Source organism: Artemia sp. Qi Xiang Cuo, chromosome 20, assembly GCF_049724085.1.
Source record: "Artemia sp. Qi Xiang Cuo chromosome 20, ASM4972408v1, whole genome shotgun sequence".
Classification (NCBI taxonomy): domain Eukaryota; kingdom Metazoa; phylum Arthropoda; class Branchiopoda; order Anostraca; family Artemiidae; genus Artemia; species Artemia sp. Qi Xiang Cuo.
Genome location: NC_142813.1, coordinates 7125439 through 7146608, shown reverse-complemented (window position 1 = coordinate 7146608; position 21170 = coordinate 7125439). Strand labels below are relative to the sequence as shown.

At 34.2% G+C, this 21170-nt stretch overlaps 1 protein-coding gene across 1 annotated transcript in view; it reads right to left on the bottom strand.

Annotated features, from left to right (window-relative positions):
• Positions 1-21170, bottom strand: part of LOC148939823 (uncharacterized) — a 111859-nt gene that overhangs the window by 26845 nt on the left and 63844 nt on the right. The window contains exon 9 of the mRNA XM_089106278.1: positions 19220-19421. Coding sequence (XP_088962404.1) covers positions 19220-19421 — 202 coding nt within the window. The remainder of the gene's footprint in view (positions 1-19219; positions 19422-21170) is intronic.

The window sequence follows — 21170 nt, the reverse complement described above, 5'->3', positions numbered from 1 at the left end:
GTGTTTTGTAATCCTATAGATGTGTTCCTATAATGCATACTTACGTCCTGAATAAAAAATCTGTTTTTATGATCACATAGATGTGTTCCTATAATGCGGTCCTATATTCTAAATGGAGAATGTATTTTGTGATCCTATAGATGTGTTCCTATAATGCATACTTACGTCCTGAATAAAAAATGTGTTTTATGATCACATAGATGTGTGTCCTATAATGCGGTCCTATATTCTTAATAGAGAATGTATTTTGTGATCTTATAAATGTGTTCATATGTTCTTAATATAGAATGTGTTTTGTAATCCTATAGATGTGTTCCTATAATGAATAATTACGTCCTGAATAAAAAATGTGTTTTTATGATCACATAGATGTGTCCCTATAATGCGGTCCTATATTCTGAATAGAGAATGTATTTTGTAATCCTATAGATGTGTTCCTATAATGCATACTTACGTCCTGAATAAAAAATGTGTTTTTATGATCACATAGATGTGTTCCTATAATGCGGTCCTATATTCTGAATAGAGAATGTGTTTTGTGATCTTATATATGTGTTCATATGTTCTTAATAGAGAATGTATTTTGTGATCCTATAGATGTGTTCCTATAATGCATACTTACGTCCTGAATAAAAAATGTGTTTTATGATCAAATAGATGTGTTCCTATAATGCGGTCCTATATTCTGAATAGAGAATGTATTTTGTGATCCTATAGATGTGTTCCTATAATGCATACTTACGTCCTGAATAAAAAATGTGTTTTATGATCACATAGATGTGTTTCTATAATGCGGTCCTTTATTCTTAATAGAGAATGTATTTTGTGATCTTATAGATGTGTTCATATGTTCTTAATATAGAATGTGTTTTGTAATCCTATAGATGTGTTCCTATAATGCATAATTACGTCCTGAATAAAAAATGTGTTTTTATGATCACATAGATGTGTTCCTATAATGCGGTCCTATATTCTGAATATAGAATGTATTTTGTGATCCTATAGATGTGTTCCTATAATGCATACTTACGTCCTGAATAAAAAATGTGTTTTATAATCACATAGATGTGTTCCTATAATGCGGTCCTATATTCTTAATAGAGAATGTGTTTTGTGATCTTATAGATGTGTTCATATGTTCTTAATAAAGAATGTTTTTTGTAATCCTATAGATGTGTTCCTATAATGCATACTTACGTCCTGAATAAAAAAATCTGTTTTTATGATCACAAAGATGTGTTCCTATAATGCGGTCCTATATTCTAAATGGAGAATGTATTTTGTGATCATATAGATGTGTTCCTATAATGAATACTTACCTCCTGAATAAAAAATGTGTTTTATAATCACATAGATGTGTTCCTATAATGCGGTCCTATATTCTTAATAGAGAATGTGTTTTGTGATCTTATAGATGTGTTCATATGTTCTTAATAAAGAATGTGTTTTGTATTCCTATATATTTGTTCCTATAATGTATACTTACGTCCTGAATAAAAAATGTGTTTTTATGATCACATAGATGTGTTCCTATAATGCGGTCCTATATTCTGAATAGAGAATGTTTTTTGTGATCTTATAGATGTGTTCATATGTTCTTAATAAAGAATGTGTTTTGTAATCGTATAGATGTGTTCCTATAATGCATACTTACGTCCTGAATAAATAATGTGTTTTTATGATCACATAGATGTGTTCCTATAATGCGGTCCTATATTCTGAATAGAGAATTTGTTTTGTGATCCTATATATGTGTTCCTATAATTTATACTTACGTCCTGAAAAAAAATGTGTTTTATTATCACATAGATGTGTTCCTATAATGAGGTCCTATATTCTTAATAGAGACTGTATTTTGTGATCTTATAGATGTGTTCATATTTTCTTAATAAAGAATGTGTTTTGTAATCCTATAGATGTGTTCCTATAATGCATACTTACGTCCTGAATAAAAAATGTGTTTTATTATCACATAGATGTGTAACTATAATGCGGTCCTATATTCTGAAAAGAGAATGTATTTTGTGATCCTATAGATGTGTTCCTATAATGCATACTTACGTCCTGAATAAAAAATGTGTTTTATGATCACATAGATGTGTTTCTATAATGCGGTCCTATATTCTTAATAGAGAATGTGTTTTGTGATCTTATAGATGTGTTCATATGTTCTTAATAAAGAATGTGTTTTGTAATCCTATAGATGTGTTCCTATAATGCATACTTACGTCCTGAATAAAAAATGTGTTTTTATGATCACATAGATGTGTTCCTATAATGCGTTCCTATATTCTGAATAGAGAATGTATTTTGTGATCTTATAGATGTGTTCATATGTTCTAAATAGAGAATGTATTTTGTGATCCTCTAGATGTGTTCCAATAATGCATACTTACGTCCTGAATAAAAAATGTGTTTTATGATCAAATAGATGTGTTCCTATAATGCGGTCCTATATTCTGAATAGAGAATGTATTTTGTGATCCTATAGATGTGTTCATATAATGCATACTTACGTCCTGAATAAAAAATGTGTTTTATGATCACATAGATGTGTTTCTATAATGCGGTCCTATATTCTTAATAGAGAATGTGTTTTGTGATCTTATAGATGTGTTCATATGTTCTTAATATAGAATGTGTTTTGTAATCCTATAGATGTGTTCCTATAATGCATGCTTACGTCCTGAATAAAGAATGTGTTTTATGATCTTATAGATGTGTTCCTACGTTCTTACTAGAGAATGTGTTTTGTAATCCTATAGATGTGTTCCTATAATGCATACTTATGTCCTGAATAAAAAATGTGTTTTTAGTATCACATAGATGTGTTCCTATAATGCGGTCCTATATTCTGAATAGAGAATGTATTTTGTGATCCTATAGATGTGTTCCTATAATGCATACTTACGTCCTGAATAAAAAATGTGTTTTATGATCCTATAGATGTGTTCATATGTTCTTAATATATAATGTGTTTCGTAATCCTATAGATGTGTTCCTAAAATGCATACTTACGTCCTAAATAAAAAATGTGTTTTATGATCAAATAGATGTGTTCCTATAATGAGGTCCTATATTCTGAATAGAGAATGGGTATTGTGATCTTATAAATGTGTTCATTTGTTCTTAATAAAGAAATTGTTTTGTAATCCTATAGATGTGTTCCTATAATGCATACTTACGTCCTGAATAAAAAATCTGTTTTTATGATCACATAGATGTGTTCCTATAATGCGGTCCTATATTCTAAATAGAGAATGTTTTTTGTGATCTTATAGATGTGTTCATATGTTCTTAATAAAGAATGTGTTTTGTAATCCTATAGATGTGTTCCTATAATGCATACTTACGTCCTGAATAGAGAATGTGTTTTGTGATCTTATAGATGTGTTCATATGTTCTAAATAAAAAATGTGTTTTATGATCACATAGATGTGTTCCTATAATGCGATCCTATATTCTGAATAGAGAATGTATTTTGTGATCCTATAGATGTGTTCCTATAATGCATACTTACGTCCTGAATAAAAAATGTGTTTTATTATCACATAGATGTGTTTCTATATTGCGGTCCTTTATTCTTAATAGAGAATGTGTTTTGTGATCTTATAGATGTGTTCATATGTTCTTAATAAAGAATGTGTTTTGTAATCCTATAGATGTGTTCCTATAATGCATACTTACGTCCTGAATAAAAAATGTGTTTTTATGATCACATAGATGTGTTCCTATAATGCGGTCCTATATTCTAAATGGAGAATGTATTTTGTGATCCTATAGATGTGTTCCTATAATGCATACTTACGTCCTGAATAAAAAATGTGTTTTATTATCACATAGATGTGTTCCTATAATGCGGTCCTATATTCTTAATAGAGAATGTATTTTGTGATCTTATAGATGTGTTCATATGTTCTTAATAAAGAATGTGTTTTGTAATCCTATAGATGTGTTCCTATAATGCATACTTACGTCCTGAATAAAAATGTGTTTTTATGATCACATAGATGTGTTCCTATAATGCGGTCCTATATTCTGAATAGAGAATGTATTTTGTGATCCTATAGATGTGTTCCTATAATGCATACTTACGTCCTGAATAAAAAATGTGTTTTATAATCACATAGATGTGTTCCTATAATGCGGTCCTATATTCTTAATAGAGAATGTGTTTTGTGATCTTATAGATGTGTTCATATGTTCTTAATAAAGAATGTGTTTTGTAGTCCTATATATGTGTTCCTATAATGTATACTTACGTCCTGAATAAAAAATGTGTTTTTATGATCACATAGATGTGTTCCTATAATGCGGTCCTATATTCTGAATAGAGAATGTATTTTGTGATCTTATAGATGTGTTCATATGTTCTTAATAAAGAATGTGTTTTGTAATCCTATAGATGTGTTCCTATAATGCATACTTACGTCCTGAATAAAAAATGTGTTTTTATGATCACATAGATTTGTTCCTATAATGCGGTCCTATATTCTGAATAGAGAATGTATTTTGTGATCCTATAGATGTGTTCCTATAATGCATACTTACGTCCTAAAAAAAAATGTGTTTTATGATAACATAGATGTGTTCCTATAATGCGGTCCTATATTCTTAATAGAGAATGTATTTTGTGATCTTATAGATGTGTTCATATGTTCTTAATAAAGAATGTGTTTTGTAATCCTATAGATGTGTTCCTATAATGCATACTTACGTCCTGAAAAAAAATGTGTTTTATAATCACATAGATGTGTTCCTATAATGCGGTCCTATATTCTTAATAGAGAATGTATTTTGTGATCATATAGATGTGTTCCTATAATGCATACTTACGTCCTGAATAAAAAATGTGTTTTATTATCACATAGATGTGTGTCTATAATGCGGTCCTATATTCTTAATAGAGAATGTTTTTTGTGATCTTATAGATGTGTTCATATGTTCTTAATAAAGAATGTTTTTTGTTATCCTATAGATGTGTTCCTATAATGCATACTTACGTCCTGAATAAAAAAATGTGTTTTTATGATCACATAGATGTGTTCCTATAATGCGGTCCTATATTCTGAATAGAGAATGTGTTTTGTGATCTTATATATGTGTTCATATGTTCTTAATAGAGAATGTATTTTGTGATCCTATAGATGTGTTCCTATAATGCATACTTACGTCCTGAATAAAAAATGTGTTTTATGATCAAATAGATGTGTTCCTATAATGCGGTCCTATATTCTGAATAGAGAATGTATTTTGTGATCCTATAGATGTGTTCCTATAATGCATACTTACGATCTGAATAAAAAATGTGTTTTATGATCACATAGATGTGTTACTATAATGCGGTCCTATATTCTTAATAGAGAATGTATTTTGTGATCTTATAGATGTGTTCATATGTTCTTAATAAAGAATGTTTTTTGTAATCCTATAGATGTGTTCCTATAATGCATACTTACGTCCTGAATAAAAAATGTGTTTTTATGATCACATAGATGTGTTACTATAATGCGGTCCTATATTCTGAATAGAGAATGTATTTTGTGATCCTAAAGATGTGTTCCTATAATGCATACTTACGTCCTGAATAAAAAATGTGTTTTATGATCACATAGATGTGTTCCTATAATGCGGTCCTATATTCTTAATAGAGAATGTGTTTTGTGATCTTATAGATGTGTTCATATGTTCTTAATAAAGAAAGTTTTTTGTAATCCTATAGATGTGTTCCTATAATGCATACTTACGTCCTGAATAAAAAATGTGTTTTATGATCACATAGATGTGTTCCTATAATGCGGTCCTATATTCTGAATAGAGAATGTATTTTGTGATCCTATAGATGTGTTCCTATAATGCATACTTACGTCCTGAATAAAAAATTTGTTTTATGATCACATAGATGTGTTCCTATAATGCGGTCCTATATTCTGAATAGAGAATGTGTTTTGTGATCTTATAGATGTGTTCATATGTTCTGAATAGAGATTGTATTTTGTGATCCTATAGATGTGTTCCAATAATGCATACTTACGTCCTGAATAAAAAATGTGTTTTATAATCACATAGATGTGTTCCTATAATGCGGTCCTATATTCTTAATAGAGAATGTATATTGTGATCTTATAGATGTGTTCATATGTTCTGAAAAGAGAATGTATTTTGTGATCCTAAAGATGTGTTCCAATAATTCATACTCACGTCCTGAATAAAAAATGTGTTTTATAATCACATAGATGTGTTTCTATAATGCGGTCCTATATTCTTAATAGAGACTGGGTTTTGTGATCTTATAAATGTGTTCATTTGTCCTGAATAAAGAATGTGTTTTGTGATCCTATAGATGTGTTCCTATAATGCATACTTACGTCCTGAATAAAAAATGTGTTTTATGATCACATAGATGTGTTCCTATAATGCGGTCCTATATTCTTAATAGAGAACGTGTTTTGTGATCTTATAGATGTGTTCATATGTTCTTAATAAAGAATGTGTTTTGTAATCCTATAGATGTGTTCCTATAATGCATAATTACGTCCTGAATAAAAAATGTGTTTTATGATCACATAGATGTGTTCCTATAATGCGGTCCTATATTCTGAAAAGAGAATGTATTTTGTGATCCTATAGATGTGTTCCTATAATGCATACTTACGTCCTGAATAAAAAATGTGTTTTATGATCACATACATGTGTTCCTATAATGCGGTCCTATATTCTTAATAGAGAATGTGTTTTGTGATCTTATAGATGTGTTCATATGTTCTGAATAAAAAATGTGTTTTATGATCACATAGATGTGTTCCTATAATGCGGTCATATATTCTGAAAAGAGAATGTTTTTTGTGATTCTAAAGATGTGTTCCAATAATGAATACTAACGTCCTGAATAAAAAATTTGTTTTATAATCACATAGATGTGTTTCTATAATGCGGTCCTATATTCTTAATAGAGAATGTGTTTTGTGATCTTATAGATGTGTTCATATGTTATTAATAAAGAATGTGTTTTGTAATCCTATAGATGTGTTCCTATAATGCATACTTACGTCCTTAATAAAAAATGTGTTTTATTATCAAATATATTTGTTCCTATAATGCGGTCCTATATTCTTAATAGAGAATGTTTTTTGTGATCCTATATATGTGTTCCTATAATGCATACTTACGTCCTGAATAAAAAATGTGTTTTATGATCACATAGATGTGTTCCTATAATGCGGTCCTATATTCTTAATAGAGAATGTGTTTTGTGATCTTATATATGTGTTCATATGTTCTTAATAGAGAATGTTTTTTGTTATCCTATAGATGGGTTACTATAATGCATTCTTATGTCCTGAATAAAATATGTGTTTTTATGATCAAAGATATTTGTCCCTATAATGCTATCCTATGTTATGAAAATATAATGTATTTTGTAATTATAGATATCTGTTCATATAATGAATAAACACGAACTGAATAAAAAATGTGTTTTATAATCACAGAGATGTGTTTCTATAATGCGGTCCTATATTCTTAATAGAGAATGTTTTTTGTGATCTTATAGATGTGTTCATATGTTCTTAATAAAGAATGTTTTTTGTAATCCTATAGATGTGTTCCTATAATGCATACTTACGTCCTGAATAAAAAAAGTGTTTTATGATCACATAGATTTGTTCCTATAATGCGGTCCTATATTCTTAATAGAGAATGTGTTTTGTGATCTTATAGATGTGTTCATATGTTCTTAATAAAGAATGTGTTTTGTAATCCTATAGATGTGTTCCTATAATGCATACTTACGTCCTGAATAAAAAATGTGTTTTTATGATCACATAGATTTGTCCCTATAATGCGGTCATATATTCTGAAAAGAGAATGTATTTTGTAATCCTATAGATGTGTTCCTATAATGCATACTTACGTCCTGAATAAAAAATGTTTATTTATGATCACATAGATGTGTTCCTATAATGCGGTCCTATATTCTGAATAGAGAATGTGTTTTGTGATCTTATATATGTGTTCATATGTTCTTAATAGAGAATGTATTTTGTGATCCTATAGATGTGTTCATATGTTCTTAATAAAGAACGTGTTTTGTCATCCTATAGATGTGTTCCTATAATGCATACTTACGTCCGGAATAAAAAATGTGTTTTTATGATCACATAGATTTGTCCCTATAATGCGGTCCTATATTCTGAAAAGAGAATGTCTTTTGTAATCCTATAGATGTGTTCCTATAATGCATACTTTCGTCCGGAATAAAAAATTTGTTTTTATGATCACATAGATGTGTTCCTATAATGCGGTCCTATATTCTGAATAGAGAATGTATTTTGTGATCTTATAGATGTGTTCATATGTTCTAAATAGAGAATGTATTTTGTGATCCTATAGATGTGTTCCAATAATGCATACTTACGTCCTGAATAAAAAATGTGTTTTATGATCACATAGATGTGTTCCTATAATGCGGTCCTATATTCTGAATAGAGAATGTGTTTTGTGATCTTATAGATGTGTTCATATGTTCTTAATAGAGAATGTATTTTGTGATCCTATATATGTGTTCATATGTTCTTAATATAGAATGTGTTTTGTTATCCTATAGATGTGTTCCTATAATGCATACTTACGTCCTGAATAAAAAATGTGTTTTATGATCACATAGATGTGTTCCTATAATGCGGTCCTATATTCTTAATAGAGAATGGGTTTTGTGATCTTATAGATGTGTTCATTTGTTCTTAATAAAGAATGTGTTTTGTGATCCTATAGATGTGCTCCTATAATGCATACTTACGTCCTGAATAAAGAATTTGTTTTATCATCTTATAGATGTGTTCCTATGTTCTTAATAGAGAATGTGTTTTGTGATCCTATAAATGTGTTTTTATAATGCATAGTTACGCCCTTAATAAAAAATGTGTTTTATGATCACATAGATGTGTTCCTATAATGCGGTCCTATATTCTTAATAGAGAATGTGTTTTGTGATCTTATAGATGTGTTCATATGTTCTTAATAAAAGAATGTGTTTTGTAATCCTATAGATGTGTTCCTATAATGCATACTTACGTCCTGAATAAAAAATGTGTTTTATGATCACATAGATGTGTTCCTATAATGCGGTCCTATATTCTGAATAGAGAATGTATTTTGTGATCCTATAGATGTGTTCCTATAATGCATACTTACGTCCTGAATACAAAATGGGTTTTTATGATCACATAGATGTGTTCGTATAATGCGGTCCTATACTGAATAGAGAATGTGTTTTGTGATCTTATAGATGTGTTCATATGTTCTTAATAGAGAATGTATTTTGTGATCCTATAGATGTGTTCATATGTTCTTAATAAAGAACGTGTTTTGTAATCCTATAGATGTGTTCCTATAATGCATACTTACGTCCTTAATAAAAAATGTGTTTTATGATCACATAGATGTGTTCCTATAATGCGGTCCTATATTCTGAATAGAGAATGTGTATTGTGATCTTATAGATGTGTTCATATGTTCTTAATAGAGAATGTATTTTGTGATCCTATGAATGTGTTCCAATAATGCATACTTACGTCCTGAATAAAAAATTTGTTTTATGATCACATAGATGTGTTCGTATAATGCGGTCCTATATTCTGAATAGAGAATGTGTATTGTGATCTTATAGATGTGTTCATCTTTTATTAATATAGAATGTATTTTGTGATCCTATAGATATGTTCCTATGTTCTTAATAAAGAATGTGTTTTGTAATCCTATAGATGTGTTCCTATAATGCATACTTACGTCCTGAAAAAAAATGTGTTTTATAATCACATAGATGTGTTCCTATAATGCGGTCCTATATTCTTAATAGAGAATGTGTTTTGTGATCTTATAGATGTGTTCATTTGTTCTTAATAAAGAATGTGTTTTGTGATCCTATAGATGTGTTCCTATAATGCATACTTACGTCCTGAATAAAGAATTTGTTTTATCATCTTATAGATGTGTTCCTATGTTCTTAATAGAGAATGTGTTTTGTGATCCTATAAATGTGTTTTTATAATGCATAGTTACGCCCTGAATAAAAAATGCGTTTTATGATCACATAGATGTGTTCCTATAATGCGTTCCTATGTTCTTAATAGAGAATATATTTTGTGATCCTATAGTAAAGGGCACTAGCGCTTTGAATTTCCAATCGAATTAGCCCTTTTTCAAGTTTCTATGACAAAGCTTTCAATAAAAACCTTTTATAACCCCAGGACATAACTTATAACCCTTGTCCTGAAGACTGTGGGGGGGGGGGGAGTGTCCTGCTCAAAGGTATAATTGACTGAACTATGAACTGCATGGAACAAAATGGCTATCTCAAAATCTTTATTGGATGTCTTTGGGGAAATGGTGGGCGTGGAAGGGGTGTCAGTTGCCTTCCAATCACTTTCGACTATTAAAAAGGGTACAAGCCATTTCAATTTCAAATCGAATGAGCCCTTTTTAAAGTTTCTACGGCAACGTCTTCTATAAAAATCTTATATGCCCCCAGGGCATAACTTACAACCCTTGCCCTAAGGAGGACTGTCCTCAAACACATAATTTCTATCTGGAAATAAACTACGCTGAACAAAATGGCTATCTCAAGGTTTTGATTGTATGTGTTTCGGGAAATGGTCTGCGTGGAACGTGTAGTCAACTACCAAGCACTTTCGACTATTAAAAAGGGCACAAGCGACTCCGATTTCCAATTGAATGAGGGCTTTTCGAAGTTTCTACGACAACTTCTTCGATACGAAGTGCCTTGCTCAAAAGGAAAAAATTAATAAATAATACATTGTGCCAACATCGTTCTTATATGCCCCCAGGGCATAACTTAAAACCCTTGCCCTGAGGAATTTGGGGGAGTGTCCTCCTCTTTACTTGGTCCCCGTTTCTTGTCTCGTTCTCGAGTGTCCCCGTTCTTTACTTAGGCAGCGTGATCGCGCTGCCTATGATTTATGCAACAACTTTCTATATAAACTTTATATGCCCCCAGGGCATAACTTATAACCCTTGCACTGTGGGCTCTGAGGGTGTTATCACCCTAAAAGACCTAATTTCCAGAACGTTCAACTACTTTAAACAAAATGGATATCAAAATTTTGATTGGATGTGTTTTGGAAAATGGTGGGCGTGAGAGGGGCGTTAGTCGCTATGCAATCACTTTCAACTCTTAAAAAAGGAACTAGCCCTTTCAATTTCCAGTTGAATGAGCTCCTTTGAAGTTTATACAACACCGCTTTCAATAAAAATTTTATATGCCCCAGGGCATAACTTACAACCCTTGCACTGAGGGCTCTGAGGGGCTTATCATCCTAAAAGACCTAATTTTCAGAACTTTCAACTACGTTGAACCAAATGGATATCTCAAAATTTTAATTCGATGTGTTTGGGAAAATGGTGGGCTTGAGAGTGTCGTTAGTCGCTATCCAATCACTTTCAAATATTAAAAAAGGCACTAGCCCTTTGAATTTCCAATTGAATGAGCCCTTTTGAAGTTTCTACGACAATGCTCACAATAAAAACTATATATGCCCCCAGGGCATAACTTACAACCCTGGCCCTGAGGGCTGTGGGAGGGGGGGGGTAGGGTTGTGATCCTTAAAGACCTAATTTCCAAAACTTTCAACTACGTTGAATAAAATGGCTATCTAAAAATTTTGATTGGACGTGTTTGGGGAAAAAGTCAGCGTGAGAGGGGGGTTAGTTGCCCTCAAATCACTTTCGACTATTAAAAAAGGTACTAGCCCTTTGAACTTCAAATCGAATGAGCTGTTTTTCAAGTTTCTACGACAAACATTTCAATAAAAAACCTTATATGCCCCCAGGGCATAACTTACAATCCTTGCCCTGAGGGTTTTGGGGGAGTGTCCTCCTCAAAAATTTTTATTGGATGTGTTCTCAAAATTTTTATTGGATGTGTTTGGGGGAATGATGTGTGTGGGGGGGGGGGAAGGACTAGTTGCCCTCCAGTCTCTTTCGACTATTAAAAAGTGCACTAGCCCTTTGAATGTCCAATCGAATGAGCTTTTTTTGAAGTTTCTACGACAACACTTTCTTTAAAAACCTCATATGCCCCCAGGGCATAACTTAAAACCCTTGCCCTCCCCTCAGAGCCCTCAGTACAAGGGTTGTAAGTTATGCCCTGGGGCATACAAAATTTTTATTGAAAGCGGTGTTGTAGAAACTTCAAAGGAGCTCATTCAACTGGAAATTGAAAAAGCTAGTGCCTTTTTTAATAGTTGAAAGTGATTGGATAGCGACTAACGCCCCTCTCACGCCCAACATTTTCCAAAACACATCCAATCAAAATTTTGATATCCATTTTGTTCAACGTAGTTGAACGTTCTGGAAATTAGGTCTTTTAGGGTGATAACACCCTCAGAACCCTCAGTGCAAGGGTTGTAAGTTATGGCCTGGGGGCATATAAAGTTTATATAGAAAATGGTTGCATAAATCATAGGCAGCGCGATCGCGCTGCCTAAGTAAAGAACGGGGAGACTCTAGAACGAGACAAGAAACAGGGACTAAGTAAAGAGGAGGACACGACACTCCCCCAAAGTCCTCAGGGCAAGGGTTTTAAGTTATGCCCTGGAGGCATATAAGAACGATGTTGGCACAATATATTATTTATTAATTTTTTCCTTTAGAGCAGGGCACTTCGTATCGAAGAAGTTGTCGTAGAAACTTCGAAAAGCACTCATTCAATTGGAAATTGGAGTGGCTTGTGCCCTTTTTAATAGTCGAAAGTGATTGGAAATTGACTAACAACCGTTCCACGCAGATCATTTCCCGAAACACATCCAATCAAAATTTTGAGATAGCCATTTTGTTCAGCGTAGTTTATTTCCAGATATAAATTATGTTTTTGAGGACAGTCCCCCTTAGGGCAAGGGTTGTAAGTTATACCCTGGGGGCATATAAGGTTTTTATTTAACGCGTTGTCGTAGAAACTTCAAACAGAGATCATTCGACTGGAAATTTAAATGGCTAGTGTTCTTTTTAATAGTCGAAAGTGATTGGAAGGCAACTAACACCCCTTCCACGCCCACCATTTCCCCAAACACATCCAATAAAGATTTTGAGATAGCCATTTTGTTACACGCAGTTCAAAGTTCAGTCAATTATACCTTTGAGCGGGACACTCCCTCCACAGTCTTCAGGGCAAGGGTTATAAGTTGTGTCCTGGGGGTATATAAGGTTTATAATGAAATCCTTGTCGCAGATACTTAAAAGTGGGCTTACGTGATTGAAAATTGAAAAGGCTCATACCATTTTTAGGAATTATCAAGGATTGAAGGGCAGTTAACCCCCCTCTCGAACCCACCTTTTCCGCAAACAAATTCAAGCAATCTTTTAGATAGCCATTTTATTCAGCATAGTTGATTTCCAGATATAAAATATGTTTTTGAGGAGGATACTCCCCCACAACCCTCAGGGCAACGGTTTTAAGTTATGCTCTGGGGGCATATAAGGTTTTTATAGAAGGCGTTGTCGTAGAAACTTCAAAACAGGCTCATTCGACTGGAAATTCAAAGGACTAGTGCCCTTTTCAATAGTCGAAAGTGATTTGAAGGCAACTAACCCCACTCTCACGACCATCATTTCTCCAAACACATCCAATCAATATTTTAGGCAGCGCGCTAGCGCTGCCTAAAATCTATTATATTTTAGAGGATTAAAAAACGAAAAGATTTAAAGTATTATTTTCTTTCTCCCTGAAAAGATTATGTCAATATGAAACGAACAGAAATTAATCTAAAAAAAAATTCTACAAAATGAGTTTTTCAAAGAAAAGTAGAGAACTCTATTAAACAAAAAAAGAGCAAAAATAAAATCGAATAATCTACCAAGCGTGATACTATTACAAATCAGGATCGATAAATAAATAAAACCCAAAACGAATAGAAATTACAATAAATAACCGATTACAACTCAAAATGAGCAGAAATTAACATAAGTTGGGTGCAAAACCCGTATGCCTTCCCAAGGCCAGAAAAAAATTTGCACTTTACTGAAAAAACAAATGTTTTTACTTTTATAACTTTAATAAATCAAATAATATTAACATTTTGATTACTAAATATCAGTATATGCATATTAAACTGACAATACACATTCATTTGCATTTTTTTAGGAAAGTGCAAATTATGTTCTGGCCTTGGGAAGGCGTAGGGTTTTTGCTCCCAAATTATGTTAATTCCTGCTCGTTTTGAGTTTGACTCGGTTATTTATTTTAATTTCTGTTCGTTCTGGGTTTCATTTATTTATCAATGCTGATTTGAGGTAGTTTCACGCTTGGTAGATTATTTGACTTTATTTTTGCTCTTTTTTTGCTTAATGGAGTTCTTTACTTTTCTGTGAAAAACTTATTTTGTAGAAAAAGTTTTTTTAATTAATCTTAATAAAGAATGTGTTTTGTGATCCTATAGATGTGTTCCTATAATGCATACTTACGTCCTGAATAAAAAATGTGTTTTATGATCACATAGATGTGTTTCTATAATGCGGTCCTATATTCTTAATAGAGAATGTATTTTGTGATCTTATAAATGTGTTCATATGTTCTTAATTTAGAATGTGTTTTGTAATCCTATAGATGTGTTCCTATAATGCATAATTAAGTCCTGAATAGAGAATGTGTTTTGTGATCTTATAGATGTGTTCTCAAAAAGCCTATTTATATTGCTTGTCAAGAAGCTCTTTTTCAAGAATGTATTTCCGTGTTTTTATATTATATTTTTTGTTCATTATACAGAACGCGTTTTTCTGTAACTTATGTTTTTTATTCTTTGTAGAAAAATATTTATTTTTCTATTTTTGGGGGGGAAATTCCTTACAAAAGCATCAGGGTTCGGACAGGTCGGTTCGTTTCAAATTATAGGCTATGTCCTATTTTTATAGGATTTCCCGGGCCCAAATATAGGCCAAATATAGAATTCGGAAGTACTCGGGATCAGATCTGTGGTAGATGGCGTGGGATGCCTGGTCACATAAATTCGTCATTTCCCGAGTTTTTGCATTCAATTATTTTTTTTTATATCAAATACGAACTGTACAAATATTAAAAAACAGTAAAAAATCAGATACACATACTGTGCCCACGATTGACTGATACAGGTAAAACATTTGGAATCACTCTTGCTGCTTCCTGGGCATCAATTTCGATATGAGGTCAGTTTTTCAGAGACTGCTCCATTCTCGCAGATCCCACCATCTACTCTCTTTCACTTGTTCTGTACTTCACAGCTCCTTCGAGCAAAGAAACAGCTAGGGCAATGTATATGGAACTCTTGGACTCGGCAGCCTTCTTCATTCTGTCCGTCGCTTCCTGAAGTTGAGTATCTGCTACTGTTCTCTTTTCTTGCTCTGATACTGTAAGTTTTTTCCTTTTGCTTTCCAGGTCTTCTATTTCTTTCTTTTTGTCATGGACCCCCTGCAACTTCCGCTTGCTGTCCTCTTCGAAAGCTGCTTTTTCCTTCTCGGATAGCTCTTCTTTTTTCTTTTCATCCAGATATTGTTGATACGGAGACCATGTGGAACATGCAAGACTCAACAGCTCGTTTGTAATAACAAACCGTTCTGGTTTTCCTCCATAAAGTCTCAACGTGTCATATACCATCAGTCTCGCATCGAGGACGCGTTCAGACATCAAGCCCTGGTCTTCGCCGAGAATCCTACCAGAACGCGAGAAGCAACGCTCAACATATGTGTTGCCATGCGATAACATCGGCACCGCTTTGATAAGCTTGGTAAATGCCGGGTACTTGCTACCCCTACACTCATTCATCAGTCCCGAATTATGGCTCCAAAAATGATCGATCCGAGTAATGTCCTCATGGGGTCCAGTTTTCGTTCGCAAAAGCAGCCACTCAGCATGGGCGACGTCTGAACTTACTCCAATCCCAATCATGCGTGCCACAACCGCTATGTCTGCAATGCTTCTTGAATCCTTCATGTTGATCGGACTCAAACACCGTATAGCCTCTAGAAAACCATCCTTTTCCAGAGGACATTTGTTCAAAATATGGCGAATACCCTCGATAAAATGTTTTTGCACATTGACATAGAAAATGGCCTTGTCTTTCAGTGGTGCTTTCTCACCGAAAGCTCGTTCCACATTTTTAGAAACTATGGGCTTTTCTTCAAATTTTTCAGCAAGGTTCAACATTTCTGATGAGAAAATTTCAGTCTCGGTCACGAAATCTGGAGTAAAGACCCGTCCGCAAAGCGTCACAACTAGTCTTTTGATCTCTTAGTGCAGAATATGAATGAGAGGCTCTTCTTTCTGGAACAGTTGTGTGAAACTCATGAACAGTTCTGCTGAGGCTAGAAAAAACTCGAGTTGGGCCTTTATCGTCGCACTTTTGATATAAGCCACAATCTTCATAAAATTGGGAGTGGACAGAAGATTATTCAGTTTTTTCTCTCTCGGCACGAAGTTCAGGAAGTGCTCTAAGATTGCCGGCCACTGCTGCATGATTCTAGCGAGGGCACGTCCGATGGTCAGCCAGCGGCTTAGGACATGATTTTTAAAAGCATTCTCTGGCACTCCCACTTTCTTTTGGTACTTCCGATAGTCTTCACAACCTGCAGGCCAGCCGTCAAAAAATGAAAGCACAAGAATAACAAAGTTCTCCGAACACCTGAAGACCTTTCAAGAAAGCGTTATGAATTATATGGATGTTGCAAGTACCAACGTTCAACATTCCCTTTCCTGTCACTTTCTTTTTTTTTGGGATTAAACTTTTTCCAAAGGCTTTTGTTGATGTTTGGTCTATCACTTCCCAGCATTATTAGTTTTTCAAGTGGTAACTGTATCTGATCAATGGCTAATATGACCTTCCAATACTTGTCATCACTTGTCACATGGCCAATACAAATAGTACATACATGTCTGCTCTGAATTTTGTTTCCGTATGAGGACCAATATTAAAAATATATCTGTAACTCCTTCATACCAGCGTTGTTGTTTGTCTCGTCATGTTCTAGTACAAAATATGACTGAATGTCCTTCACAAGCACTTGCCTACACTAAGTATGCAGCGCATCGGTGATCAGATACGTGAGTTTCTTCGCACATAGGGACATTCCGTCGGGAATCTTACCGAGGAACATCGCAAGGAAGGTTGCGACAATATGGTCTGAAGAGTTAGCAGACATGGAACTCTGTACCGTCTGAAATGCCCATATTAACTCAGCTTTATAAGCGACATCACGCTCACAAAAAATGTTTGTACCAACTAATGGTTTATCCTTGGTTGTTTCATAAACTCGAGATTGTCCGATCAGATGAAGCTGTAGTGGATGTAGTTGAGCAGTAACTGCGGCTTTTTGTTCTGCAGATCGCACATCTTGGTTTCGCTGAGCAACCCCAGCTGTGTAACCAAGATTTTTCAAGCAGAGTTTGCAAAAGAACGAGTACTGGTCGTTCCCAGTCTTACACCATTCGCCAATCTTTCTGCCATGAACTATTGAACTTGGTATGCCCCATGCTTAATTACCAAGCATCACCTGCAGAATAGCATCCCGCGATTAAAAGGCCATAAAAAGAAAAAATGTGGATATATCCAAAACTGGGCCGTATTTGCATCAGCCTTTTATAGCGTTCAGCCAGGAAACGCATAAGTCGCAAGAACTCACAGTCTCATCAAGCGGAGACTGCTAGCCTATATACTGATCTTTGCTCATTTCGGACAGGCCCAACATGACAAAAAACAAGACATAGGCTACTAAGTCAACACAACAGCACAGCCAAGCAGAAACAGCGTGCTAATCCCAGCACAAAAGATTAGTTAAGTTCAAACAGCTCAACAGTTGTAATTAATTATCGATCTACAGCGAAAGACAGCACAGTCTACAAGCAGAGTCAAAAGCAAAGAAAAGCACATCTTGGCTTACTTAACGAGCAGTGAAAATTGCAAATCCTGAGTAATGTTCTTGGTGCTCTTAAGCCGAAAATATAGGTAGGATTTTAGCCAAAATATAGACATTTTATAGGAGTGTATTAAAATATAGGAATTTATTGGAATTTATAGGCGAGTCCAAACCCTGAAGCATAAAGTTGAATATTCCGTATTTACTTTGAACTTAAAATGTCAGGAAATGTAAAGCGACCAAAGCGATTTTACTTCTAACTGGGTCATGTTAAATTGCAAAAGAGAAATGGTTGTGTCATATAAGAAAGGACAAAAGGACAGAATAAGAACATCCAGGGCCACTGATGGTGCAGAGGGCTTTGAATCAAAGTTTCAGTCGCCGAGTCCTTTTTACGGAGACCGGAGACAAAAATTCTGGCCTCTAGCTCCCATGCTCTAAAACACAGGAAGAAAAGACGAAGTCTGTCAATTCATTTACGGAAAATATGCCCAGGTACACTTAAGCGTTGCTTGTACAAGATTCTTTATTTTTTTATTTTCTTTATGTTTATTTTTGCGAACTTGTTTATCGTCCTTTTCAGTGATAACCCTCAGTTTTTAGAGTTTCCTAGCCGAGTGGTTGGCATAGTAGACTTGAAGTCCTTTGCCCCTGAGGACAGGAGTTCGAGTCCTGGTGTCGACGGTTATTTTCTTTGGAATGGGGCTCAGTGGCGTGACTCTTTAAGTTCATCCAGAGTCAACCCAGCTCTATATGGGTACCTGGAGAAATATGGGGAAGGTAAACAGGAAGGGTGTGTGAAAGCACAGGATGGCTGGCCCGTAGCCTCCCATGACATATCCTGGCTGAAGGGCCATGAATCAGAATCACTTTAATGAAAACAGCTGTCACAGACACACTAAAAAAATGCACTAAAAGGCGCTGTTTTTTACATGAAAAACACTTCACTACACTTTATTAAAAGCACTTACAAGGAAAGGAACAAAGGAGTTACTGAGTCTGTTTGTGCGGCACGAGACGGGCATAAGCTTGCTCTTGCTTCTGGTATTAGCGCGGACAGGCATTTCAGGTGGTAATATTGTCCGATGTACAGGACTAGACAATAAAAACTGGCCAAAACGAATCATCAGCTGAAAACGGAAACGGAGATCAGCACCGCAGGTAGGGACTGTAAAGTCCAGTGCCATATTCTTTACTTTTTTTACCTGAGGGGAGTAAGTGGGCTAGAATTTATATTTGCAACTCTGTAGTTTTATTTCAGAGTTGCAAATTTTATTACAATTTTAAAATGCACACTAAATAAACAGTTTAATAACATAATTACCTTGAAATGGAAGATTTATACTCTTCCTCCCCATGAGAAGTGTTGTCTTCCTCCTCATGAGAATTGTTGTCTTCCTCCTCTTGAGAATTGTTGAGAAGTGCTTTCTGTGTTTCAAACTTACCAGAGCATAAGGCCATAAGCTCCTCATCATTTACATTTTCATTCATTGACTTATCAACCAGTTGACTTAATCCAGGAATAACTGAAAGGAGACAATCTATAAATCCCATAAGTTTCAGAAAAAAAATCCATAAATTCCTTGAAGGAAATCACAAGGTGGTGGACCACGTATTAACGTGGCCCAGAGTGGACTCATATTAGCACATAGATGACCTTTGTGTTAAGCGTTTTTCATCCAAACTGTCAGCCTCTGAAGAATTGCCTGTGTAGTTGACTGATGAGTTACTCCAACAAAGGTCACATGGACTGGCTACTCCACTAGGACTCACAGGACTGGTCACAAGGACTGGCTACAAGGACTTAGACACACTTCACCTATCTTCCCAGCGTGGTAGCTTTTCCCGGTGACGTATTTTTCACTTGCTAGTAATTGGGCGTCGAATAGAGACGTGAGTGTTATATATTTCCTTACATTCTAGTAAGGAGATGAGACAGTAGCTAGCGAGGCAACAAGTTAGGTAGCAGTTGGTTGATAGATGAGCATATTCACCGCCAAGGTTTAGCATTCTTCAGTAAGTAAAGTTTTGAGGTTTTATGCATATTGGAAACTAGAGGGCTATTTGCCCCTAGGTTTAAATTTCATACTGTTATAACTACACCAACCCTCCCCCTGGGTCTCTGAAAGCGTGCCAAGCGGAAGCCCTTCTACCTAAATAATATGCAATTATATATTAATTATACTATCTATGATACAAATTAACTATAGTTAAGTAATAATAGTAGCTACAAAAATTAAATGAAAAAAGAAAACTTGTATAAAAAATACACTAAATAAGATGAATAAGGCAGTTCTCTTGCTTAGATATCATGATCAGAGGCAAAAAAGTAATTTGTGTGCAAAACTAAATCTTATTATATCAAATAAAGGCCCCTATTTTCATAATTCTTCATTAAATTAAACTTGGCTCCAAATCCGTAAAATTAAATTAAATTAAACTTCATTAAACATTAAACTTTGCTCCACATTCGTAAAATTAAATTAAATTGAACTTCATTAAACATTAAACTTGGCTCCACATTCGTAAAATTAAATTAAATTGAACTTCATTAAACATTAAACTTGGCTCCACATTCGTAGTAAGTTTGTTATCATATGAACAAATGAAGTATTCTGATTCGTATTGAGCTCTAGATTCACATCCAAAGCTTTAAAGAAGTAGCATCAAATGGTGGGGGAGAGGGGTAGGGGCATGTGCCACTCTGGATATTTGACCCCCCCCCCCCAGATTTTGAAAAAACTTTTCTCGTGGTGTTTTCAATGAATAGTGCATTTTCCATAGTGGTTTCATTACAAAAAAAAACATCAACCTCTTGGAAAAATAAATTTTGCCCCCCCCCCCCCCGAAAAATAAATTTTCGTTAATTGACACTGGTCGTCTGGATCCTATTCAATTCTCGTACGATTTTCAGTTTCTTCTTATCTAAATTAAATCCAGAAAGGTCTACCGAGTTTGCCCCCCCCCCCCCCAAAAAATCCCAATTCGTAAACAGTATCAAAAATTCATATAAATAGATTTTTGATGCGTTCAATAATTTTGTTTGTAGCCCCCACCCCCCCAACAAAAAAAAATTCCGGATACGCCCTGGGCTTCTAATTTCTAATTCTGAATTTGAGCACGGTAAAATAATCATTTCTCGAACAATAATTTTCAGGATATTTAATCAAACTCATTAAATCCAAGTTAAAGAAATCTACAGAATCATGACTGATATGTCAATATCAATCACGATTCATATATATATATACACATATAAATATATATATATATAT